Source organism: Euprymna scolopes, chromosome 6 (genome assembly GCF_053919585.1).
Source record: "Euprymna scolopes isolate OS-2025 chromosome 6, ASM5391958v1, whole genome shotgun sequence".
Lineage (NCBI taxonomy): Eukaryota > Metazoa > Mollusca > Cephalopoda > Sepiida > Sepiolidae > Euprymna > Euprymna scolopes.
This window is the reverse complement of record NC_136487.1, coordinates 174893926-174905954: the sequence shown is the minus strand read 5'-3', so window position 1 is coordinate 174905954 and position 12029 is coordinate 174893926. Positions and strand designations below refer to the sequence as shown.

Below are 12029 nucleotides of genomic sequence, written 5' to 3'. Positions count from 1 at the left end.
ATTCCCAGGATTCCTGATACTTATTTATATAATATTAGAGACAAGCAATTTAATCGAAATATTCATACATCAATTAATTTGCTGTTTGATTTGCAAAATCATTCAATGTCTTACTAATCTTAGCTCATTGAGTATAACCTAGAGGTCATCGAGTGAATTTTGATCTGGGTCTTCCCTATGACATCATGATGTGACATTGTAGTCCAATGAAGATCAGGTTATTAAGTTTTTTTTATTTCCTAAATGTTTGCATGTCACACAGTTTAACTCAACATGAATTACATCATTTGCTTTTGTTTGTTTTATGGTATATCAACCCTTTTTGGGATGCCAAAGCGCAATAGTTATTGGAAACTGTTTATGAGACAAGTCTTGGCTTGGGGGTGGGGGTTCAAAACAGTAATTCCATTTGGAAAAATATGTGCAGAGGATGGTTGGCTTAGAACTTGGCTCAATTAATCTCATAATTAGTTTGGGACATTCATGTCATCGTGTTAAGCCTTTCCTGATCTTAACAGATATGAAAAAAAAAATGCCTTTAACAACATTGCTCCAGGAGAGAGGGAGGGTTAGGGAGGGAGAAAAGAAGGAGTAAGGGTTGAAGAAATAACCTCCAAGCATGAACAAATCCAAGTTTATTGAAATTGGAAAAAAAGACTTTGGTAAATCCCAGGGATGATTTACTTGCAGACAATTTTTTTTTTCTTCTGAGCCAGAAAACAAAGTTGTGACTCTCCTCTCACACAGTCATTCTAGTGAAAAGTGACGCAATGGTAAAAGTTAATCTTGGTGCAAACGAATAAGGACCATACAAGCCAAGTGTAGAGAGATTCCAAGAGAATAGAAAGAGAGATGATTAGAGTTGAACACTATTAACCCTTATCCTCGAGTGATCTCTGGGCCTTGAAGGTATCAATGGCTAATTGAAATATTACTGTATAATATCACATGTAATAAATTTATGCTCTTATAAAAACTGCTCAATTATGTTTATTTCTCTAAAAATACAGAATAACAAAATTTTTTATTTTTATTACTTTTCAAAACTATACTCATTCATAACAAAAAAAAAAGAAAATCAATAAAATTATTTGACCCATAATCAAATAGCCTAAAAGGGTTGATATGCCATAAAACTAGCAAACCTGAAAGCTTAAGCATAATACGCATTGTAAAGGATTTATTGTCTGCAAATAATTGAAAGCAAGTTATTAAACTGAACATAAATTTTAATAACTTTCCCAATGACACTAGTACATAAATATACACAATAGATTTGATAGGATTTGAATTCAATATAATTAAGTTTGTAGTTGATGCCAACATCATTTATACTCCCCACTCATAATCTAAGTGCTTTCAGGGCAAAGGTCATGTATTTTTTTTTTTATGGAAATCACTTGAAGCAAGACATGAAGCCACTTGATGTAAGGAGCTAACAAAAACTGAATATCACAAAGACAGAAGATGTCTAGTGACCCTAGTCTGGAGAATACCAAGGCGGATGTAGAAGGAAAACCGTGACCAGGAAGAGAGTTCCACAACCTTTGCAGTTCTTCAAAACCGATTTCATAGCCTCGTCGTAGGGGATGCCCTTTTTCTCTTCCCTGCAACCTCTTTATCACAGAAGAGACACTGCAAGCCTGTATCTGCTTTATCGTTATTTTCATGGCAAGTGCTCGTCTGAGCTCCAATATATGGTTCCTCCTCGCCAAACTTTCACAAGAAACACTCGTCTAGCTGAAAACACTATCAATAATTTTCCCCATTTTAATCTGTGCCTAAACGTAGATTCAATGAACAAAGCTTTCTTCGAGCTGCACACCTGTGGAACTGTGTTCCGTTTGCCTGCTTTCCAGCTGCCTACAATATGGTTGTCTTCAAGTCCAACATAAACAAGTTCTTGATGAGCCGGTCCTCTTAAGACTACTGTTCACTCTTTAACCCTTATCCTCGAATGGCCTCTGAGCCTTGGTCAGGGGTAAAAAAAAATACTGGAATAGGAAGCTGTATTACAATGAGGTATCAAAACAGCAAATTGATGGAGACCACAAGACCAATGAGTCAAACGAATTGGAACAAAGGAGGCAGGGAATATATGAAACAATTGTAAAAAAACATGCCATAATAATATTTATAGAAAAGACTCGGATTTTTGTCTGATAGTAGATTTGTAGAGATAGAAATCAGCACCTTAATTTTCGTTGTACGGATTTTTCAGGGTTTTTGTTTTTTTTGTTTTTTTAAACATTGTTTTTGTTTGAACCTTAACATTCCGTTCACAACGCCAGCATGACAGATCTGAAATTATAATCGATGGAAATATTTGTTTCAACATTAAAACAATCCAAATATTGAAAATGCGATCAGTTTGATCAGTTTGAAATCATTTCATTTTTATAGAAATGCAAAAAAAAAAAAAAAAAAAACATCAAAAATCAATGCCGTGAATTTCCGTTTGTCGGTTGTCTGTACATCGGCGCTTTTATAATAATTGGCTGGTGATTATGAAGCCATATCATTGTGACAATTTTGCAGAGAAGTGTGATGCAAGAGAGTCCAAGCAGAACTCCGGTCAAAATAGAGTTTCGTGGATAGAGAGACATGTTAAAGTTTCTGATGGTGATTCCAGTGAATGCTATCGTCAATACGATGTACGGACTGAATGTGTAGCGGACATATTTGTCAAGAATAATGCTGTCGAGCATGAACCAAAGAAGAATTCCCAGAGCCGCTAACGCCAGGGAAATTGTCCCAGCCAGATTCGTGTCAATATTGACGTTGTTTATCAGCACAATGGTGAAGTTGAGTATAGATGCTATGCTGATCCAGGTTGCATAAAACGCGAGGCCATTTTCGACAAGGATTCGGATGAGCCAAATATCTGTGTTTAGTCTGGAAAAAGAAACAAAAACATTTAAGGAACTTAAATTTAGAGAAAAACTGATATTCTTAACAAATTTAAGCATGACAGACTAACAGATGAACACAGCCTAGTATTGAGGCGCGGACATTAAAAAATTCCTGAGATATAATATATATATATATATATATATATATATGAAAAGGAAAATCTAAACAGATAATCAAATAAAAAAAAATTAACCATTTATTTGGATTATTATCCTCATCTTCTAATTGTTTTCACGACGTTTCGGCCAATTATTTCTCTGGCCTTCGTCAGGTTAATCGCGATGAGATAGGGATGTCGAATCCTCCAACTACATCCGCATCAATTGATGCATTCAATAGCTGTTATCTCACCACGGTTTGGTCAACTAATCCTCTGACATTTCTATCCCGTCACGGTTCACCTGACTAAGGCCAGAGGAATAATGGGCCGAAACGTCGTGAAAACAACTAGAAAATGGAGGTAATAGTCCAAATAATTGAATAAAAAAAATTATACAATTTACTCATCTCCAAAATAATTCCAAATTCAATAAAGAAAAAAGATAATCAACAGTTTGTCCCAATTTCATCAGGATTAAAAATTCTGAGGAAACGAGTTGCAGACGACAAGCGAGTGAAAATAGCGTTATTTTCCTTCTTAGTCTAGAAAAGAATTTACAAAAGTCTGTGTAAGAGGGTTGGATTTTTATATATATATATACACACATATTCAGACGTTTCTTATATACATGCATATTTACTGAACTGTTATTTTTTTTTTGTATAAATGTTATTTTTATTTATTCGTTAGTTAATACGTTATTAATTTTGTTGAAATCATACAAAGAGGTTAAGCATATATCTACATTCATGCTTTGCTTCTTTATCATTATATTTCCTATAATAGGGGCTGAATTGTAGAATCCTTTTCTCTGCGTGATGGTGCTAGTATTTGAAATGAGTGCTGATTCTAGAAGTCTTCGTTTAGCTCTATCTACAACGAATTTGGTCATTTTTGCATGTTCAAAGCTCAACACAGTGAGATAAAAGAGTGTTTAAGGAGTTGCCTTTCTTTATGCCTCTTCTATGTTCACAGTCTTTTTATTTTTCTAACTTACCTTGTGTTTCTCTTATATATGTTTGATGGCAGTTATTACTGGGGGCACGTGCAAACTACGAAGATGAGGATAACAGACCGCAAATAAATATACAAATTACTCATCTCAAAGAATTCCAATAATAAATAAATAAATAAATAAATAAACAAAATTGATAAAACCACGTTTCGGCTTACTCGTCCTCTGGCCTTCTTCAGAGGATGAGTTTGTCGAGACGTTGTGAAACAACAACCATGAGGATAACTGTCCACAAATAGATTTTATATTTCTACATAATTTATTCATGATGTTTGGTTTGGCTGTTATGCAGAAAAAAATTTGTTTACTTTTTTTAACTTTGCAAAACTCAATCATGTTCTGCAAAGAGGAACAAAAAACAAAATAACTTCAATGTTCAGTGCATTTTAGGTCAGAAAACCTGGTAGCACGAATACAACATGGCTAAAATAGATTCCAAATTGTATAAAGATTACTATTGCTATACACGGATGAAGAGGCAAGTCATTAGCAATCTGGCATTTAAAGAGTAACAGTTGGTTGTCATGACGACTCCTCAATTTGATTCTCATTGTTTTCTAAAGAGATTTTTACAAAGACTGATACAAGAGAATAACATACAAAGGAAAACAAAATCAGATTCGTGTGTGTGTGTGTGCGTGTGTGTGCGTGTGTATGTGTGTGCGCGTGTGTGTATGTGTGTGCGCGTGTGTGTATGTGTGTGTGACCGTGTGCATGTGTATGTGTGTATGTGCGCGCGCGTGTGTGTGTGCGTGTGTGTGTGTGCGTGTGTGTGTGTGAGAGAGAGAGAGAGAGATTTGAAAAATCATACTAAATGTAAAGCTGTCCATAATTGAAGTGGTAAACCGGAGTCTGGCAGCAGAAGTGAGCAGTGTGATTAGAACCCGAGCATTAAAGATCTGCGGTTAATCTATATATATAAAAGCGAAAATGTATGTATGTATGTATGTATGTATTAGTGTTGTACCGATTAATCGGAATCGGATAAATCGGTAGTTTTGGGAGTATCGGAATCGGTATCGGAATAATTTGTGCGTAATTTCCGATTCCAAAACCGATTCTTTTAATATTTTATTATGTTAATTTTTCATTGCTGATACCGTTGATAAATATTTATTCCTTTTAAACTATTAGTAAAACTAACCTCTATAGATCATGATTACACTAAAAGATCTAAACTTATTTTATCTGCGTAAAATAAACAAAATAAAACTATAAACTTTGCGAAAATTCGCTAGATAACCTTCAGAAGAATACAGTTTATTTTCAAGGTATTGAAAAAATTGTTTAAATTTAAAGAAATATTTTGTCAAAAAAAATTAATATGAAACATTATTGCTAATTAAATCAAACGTAGAATATAATAATGTTGGTTTTTGTCCGGTTAGGTTTTTGTCCGCTCCCTTACTCGGCATTGGCAAATATGACAAGGAATGGCAAAAGGTGTGAAAAGGATTGGCCTTGAATTGAATTTGAAATGAAGTCGTGAAATGTCATGCTTCCGTGTGATTTTCTTTGATTCTGCCAGTATCATTTATGTTTATACTTAGGGATTCCTACAGCGGCGCCAATGCCGTCTAGAGCCCACCAATCTCACTCCCCTATATAAGGCAATAAAAACCTAGACCACTAACTGAAAGTATTTGGGGGTAATTAACATCTTCGATACCGTTTGACTTCGACAATTTGATAACATAAAATGTAAGTGTATTTTTAAATATTTTAAAGATATTCAAAATGTGTTTCATGATTTGAAAATTAATTACCAGCATATTTTTACTTTATTTTTGTTTGATATTTATTTTAATGTGATGCAAAAGTTCGATTTTTTTTTTTTTTTTTTTTTTTTTGTAAAAGTCAAATATATTCTTTTGTTAGGTAGAAGTGTAACTTATCTTGCCTTTGGTAACATTTATTGGGTGGGTTTCTACTAGTATATTGTTTAATTTTTAATTTTTGGGTGATTATCGAGAGTTAAAAGACGTATGTCGGCCTTTTTTCTTGTTCTCACATAACATCGGGTGAACAGAGTGACATTTCTTGGGTGTACTTTGATTTCTGATTTCTGAGCTATTATCGAGGCTCGAATATGGCTTAAATAATATCACCATTTTTATTTTGTTTTAACTCAATAGGCTTTACACTACCATTATTTTAAGTTAAAAAACACTTTAAAATAAGTTAAAGTGCAAAATAAGAAAAAAAAAAAAATTATCCAGGTAGTTTAAAATGTAGCTTCGCTTGTTTTTCGTAACATTTATTCGTTGTGTACGCATTTATTTCGCCCCCGTTTTCTTCCTTTCTTATTCTGAAAAATCATCCACCAGACGAGAAGCAAAAAAAATAATAAATTTAAGAATTTATAGTGTCTGTTTTACAGGTAAATTTAACAGAAAATGAGCCTCCATATCCAAGTAATTCTAACGTTTAAGGACAGTTACCCAAAGATTGCTATAATATGTAAGTTCGGTGCGTTTGTGTATTTGGGAGGTTACTTTTTATGTGATAATATGCAGGTTTTATGAACTTACCAGTTTAACTTAGGGTAAGTTGTAAAAGAATTTAATGAACAATCATAATAATTTATAATGGCCTGAAAATGAAGACGATTTTACTTTAAATATATATACTAAACTGATCCCACTCTCTAAATTTTAAATTACTTTTTTTTTTTTTTTTTTAATACGTTCACATAATCGTCTAAAAATGTAGAATCTCATTTTGTCTGGGGTGTGCGAGTTAGTTTACATGTGATTCTATTTACTTGTCGTCCCCTACCCGAAGACAGTGTTAGACACAAAGTCGGTTTTTGATATAGGGAATCCAACTTTTTATTTTTTGTATTATCACGGACTTAGGGTTAGTAGTAGGAAAGGGCCGTTTCGTTTATAAAATGGAGAATCGAACTTTTCTTTTCGCAACAAAAAGTTATAATTGCGATGGGCGAAAAATGAAAACGGAATAAAAAAACACCGATAATTTCACGAGAATACATTATTTACATTTTCGTAGCGTTTTACATGTAACTATTTAAAAATGAAATATAAACACTCATGATTATAAAAAATAAATAAATATAAAACGATTAGGAATTTAAAATAGAGGGTCAATTTCACAAATAAATTTAACGTAAAATGAGCTACTTTTCCAAAACATTATAAATTATGTGCGCTTATTGGAGGAGAGGGGTGTCTACTTTTTAAGCGATTACACATGGTTTTACAACGGCGCAAATCGAACTTAACTAAATTGTTTCCCACTAAATTAACATCCATAAAGAATTAGGGTGGGCAGAAACGATGATCATTTTACGTTACATTTACATTTGAAACTGATCTCACACTCTAAATTCTAAAATAATCGCGGTACTTGTGCAGTTTACGTCCCCCATTAAAAAACGAAAATTTCAAAAAAACAATTATATTCTACGTATCCGTTATGGAATGAAGTTCTCGTCAAAAAGTTCACTTAATTTCATCAAGTAGTTTTGTTTTTATTGCTAAAAGCATTCATTCGAGGCATTCGAAACAGTCAATCTAAACTACGCCATTAGCATTGATTTTGGTCGAAATATAATGGATTACTTCCCTTTGATATCAATTAAGCGATTTATTAGAGAAATTCCATGTTCTCGAGATTGAAAACAAGCTGTAAAAACAAAACTACTTGATGAAATTAAGTGAAATTTTTTTTAGAACTTCATTCCATAACGGGTACGTAGAATATAATTGTTTTTTGAAATTTTCGTGTTTTAATGAGGGACATAAACTGCACAAGTACCATGATCGCTTTTCTTCCCGTCAATTTAAAACACGTAATCTATAAAAGTAATATTTCATTTTGGAATAGGGATTTAGCTGCGTGTTAATCTACAAAGTCGTCGTTGTTGTTGCTGCTGTCGTCGTCGTCGTCACCATTTGCACTTCGTTTTGTTTTTGTTTTGTTTTTTATAGAAAAGTAAATCGATTTAATAACATACCAAATTTTTATAATTAAAATAAAATTTTAGTTCATTCACAGAGAGAAGGCACAGAAAGCTCACGCAATCTCACGTTAAAAATGTTTTTCTAAATAGTAACATTATTATTTAGAAATTCGTTCGTAACAATGAGAAGTGGCGTTGTTAAATATGTTGTTCGTACATCGTTTTCTTATTTTGCCTACCAATCTTCGAATATTTTTTAACTATTTATGTAAGTAGCATGTTATACAGTAAATACGAACTGATACAATATAGCTTTGTTTTAAAATCAAAATAAATGTTTTGTTGTGTTATAATTTTTAATCAATTACAGAGCAAACATTTGAGAAAAACTATACGCGGGCATTACCCAGGGTTTTATGTAATAATTTGAAAATTTACGAAAAAAACAAACAAAACTAAATATGTATAAATTTTAAAAGAATCAGAATCGGGAATCGGCTCGGAATCGGAAATTTTGAAAGGAATCGGTAATTGTATCGGAATCGGGAAAAAATTTGTAATCGTCCCATCACTAGTATGTATGTTTGCTTTTTTTGTGTATGTCCGCAAAAGGCTTTTTTCACAGAGCTTCTCGGTAAGCTCATTCCTTCTTCAAACGTTTTATATGCTGTCTAGATAATATGTATCACTTAACAATGGGGGTCGCGCGTGTATTTAATTTGCCCAATTTTTAAACGCTTTTTTTTCCATTTTTAGTTCGCTGCGTGTCCTTAACAAGATAGCTTCTACGCATCCGTCAACATGCGCAAAAGACCTTGAATTCGTTTAAATATTATAAAAACCGACCTACATTCGCCCACGTGTCCATAGCACAATGATTAAGTGGCAGCATCGTTATCTTAAGATTGCAGGTTCAATCCGAGTTATCATATATTTTTTTTAGATTTTTAAACTTTTGATATTGAAATATACCTTTTTTTTTTTCGCTGTTTCTTTTTTTTTTTTTTTTTTTTCCCAAAACGTTCATTTTTTTTTTTTTTTTTTTTACTTTTTCCTTTTTTTTTGTTTTTGTTTATCCGATTTATTTTTAAAGGAGTTTTTACGTTCGTTTGCTGTTTTGGTTTTGGTTTTTCCGATTTTTTAAGAAGTTTAAACAGGGTCATTATTTCGCTTATTCTTTACCCCCCCCCCACACACACACACACCTCCAAACACCCGGGCAACGCCGGGTACCCTCGCTAGTGCACATTTTATGTATGTCCGACAAAGGCTTTTTTCGCCGGGGTTCTTAGAAGTGTTTATTTACCCCTTAGATAATAAAATCTAGGATCTGGGAAAGCGGGTCGCGTCTAGATTTATTTACAGTGACTTTTACAAAATCATTGCTAGTTTGGCTTCTCACGTGTTGATTCGGCTTTTTCGTATAAAACTGAAACTAATTCGAAGCTTAAGGCATTGTTCCTGGTGCGATTCCGGGAATGTCCAGAAAACAATCAACTTTGATCAATGCGGAGTTTCTCCTTATATCAGACAATTGCTATTCAATTTGGACAATCCCCTTTTGTGGGGAGCTGGTCCCCTCCCCCCACATCTTGGAAAAACAAAATCAGCCAAAATTGGGTAAACAAACTCCAAAAAAACTGCCCCGCATTAACTTCTATTTGACCTCATTAAAAAACTGCCCCACAGTAAAACTTAACTCTACTACTAATATTTGACCTCATTAAATCATTAAGTGCGGGCACCTGTCAATTCTGTTTATACTTAAATAAATTCAAATGAGTTTCAGTTACTTTCTTGGTGTCACGTTTTTTTCACACTTTATTTTCCAACTTCACCTCAAGGCTTCGAGTTCGATCCTACCTACCTACCAAAACGTTTTTTTTTTTTTACCCCCGACACAAACACCCGGGCAACAATTTTTTAAAGAAGTTTTAACATTGTTTCGTTTTATATAATATTTAAACAGGGTTATTAGTTTATTCTTTTGTTTTGATTTATCCCACCCCCGAGCACACACACTTCTAAACACCTGGGCAATGCTGGATACCTAGTCTATAAATATAAAAGCGAAAATGTATGTATGTATGTGTGTTCGCTTTTCCTGTGTGTCTACAAAAGGCTTCTTTCAGAGAAGCGGTCGGTCTGTTCACAACTTTTTAAAACTTTTTATATCACATACAAATCGTAATATCTCACAATTAACAACGAAGCTCGCCTGTCTATTTAATTTGCTCGATTTCAGGAAGATAAATATTCAATATCTGTCGCTCGCTGCATGTGGGTTAATCTTTTTCCTATAACATCTTGGGGGTGGGAAAAAAAGTGTTCAGCAGTAAATGAATACTATCCCGCAATTGACCTCATTAACTCATTAAAACGAGCACCTGCTAAATCCAACTAATTAAATAAATTCAAACGTGTTTCCGTAAGCATGTCAGGGTGGGGCAATGGTTAACGTCGCACTTTTTTTTGTTCCACAACTTTGCCTCAACAGTTCGGGTTCGATCCTCATACTTACTTCCCCCCCCCCAAACACCCGGGCAACGCCGGGTACCCCTCGCTAGTCTATAATAAAAATCTCATCTCTCTGTTTAAATATATGTATGTATGTTCGTATGTCTGTCTAAAACTTTCAACAGAAGCGACAGATCATTATCATTTTGAAGCTCGATCCTTCGGACGACAAATATCGAAAAATTGGTTAAAAACATTAATTCTTTCACCCTCAACTGGGTACTTTTCTACAAGCAGAGTCGCTTTTTTCGCCGATATTTTCAAAAGCATTCCCTCTTTCCAATCGACTAGCCTTAATTTAAACTATTCGCCACTTCTGGTTTGGCGATGGACACAACGGCCAAGAAGCCACATTTTTTTTTTTTCACGTTCTTTTCCTCCTTCGCAATATAGGTTCGAGCCTGCCTACTACCCCCGTCTACTTTTATTTTTTTTGCTCAACACACCTCCAAGCACCCGGGCAACACCAGGCATCCAGGTTAGTTTAAACAAAATGTTCAAAGACTACTTAAATGGTGCAGGATTTATCAGATCTGCCTTATGATAGCGGACTTGAAAAAAATTTAACCTTTTTTCTCTTGAACGCCGACAACTGCGTGATAGCCTGATGATCATTATGATATTCCTCAAAACCTTAACTGCACAGAAACTGATTTCCACTACAAAATGACCATTTTATCTTCTCTATTAATTTTGACCACGTTTCCACTAGACTGTAAAGATGAATTAATTCAAGAATAAGAGATGAAAATTTCAGACTTAAACTTAGAAGCCCACATATCTTGCGACACATGAGGTTGTCATATTATGGCACTGTTTTAGTACGCCCAAGGATGGAGTACTGCTGCCACATCTGGGCGGGAGCTGCTAAAAACAGCGTATCCTGCCTTGACAGAGTACAAAATAGACTTCGTGGCTTGGTGGGGGATGCTTTTTTCTCTACCCTGCAACCTCTTTCCCACAGAAGAGACGTAGCGAGCCTGTCGTTGTTCTATCGTTATTTCCATGGCAAGTGCTCGTCTGAGCTCCATTCTCTGGTCCTCCCTCACCAATCTTTTTCAAAAAACACCCGACTACCTGAAACCACCATCAATAATTTTCCCCACTCCCTATCTGTGCCTAAATCAAAACGTAGATTCCATAAACAAAGCTTCTTTCTTAGAACTGCACGTCTGTGGAACTCTGTTCCGCTTGCCTGTTTCCCCTCCCGACTTCAACCTGGATGTCTTCAAGTCCAACACAAACAAATTCCTGATGAACCGCCCCCCCCCCTAAGTAATGACACCTTACGAATTCTCCAATACTATTGCTACACTATCCCTTTGATTACTGTACACACAATAACCCTTATCCCCGAGTGGCCATTGGGCCTTGATAAGTGGTGAACTCCATGTAAAAAAAAAAAAAAAAAAAAAAAAAAATCCACAGCATCCCTCCAGTTTCTTTCGATTATCTGTTTCCAATTGATTTTTGGTTTTTTCTCTCTTTTTCCATCAGGGATTGGCAATTCTCTCTGGGGCCAATCTTAGGGTATGTCTGAGCCAGCCTAAATGTTGTTT

At 34.6% G+C, this 12029-nt stretch overlaps 1 protein-coding gene across 1 annotated transcript in view; it reads right to left on the bottom strand.

The window, feature by feature from the left end:
- Positions 1-974: 974 nt before the first annotated feature.
- LOC145278106 (uncharacterized) overlaps positions 975-12029 on the bottom strand; it is a 145644-nt gene continuing 134589 nt past the window's right edge. Inside the window, exon 4 of the mRNA XM_080130377.1 lies at positions 975-2895. Within this exon, the coding sequence (XP_079986503.1) occupies positions 2439-2895 (457 nt within the window). The 3' untranslated portion in view covers positions 975-2438. The remainder of the gene's footprint in view (positions 2896-12029) is intronic.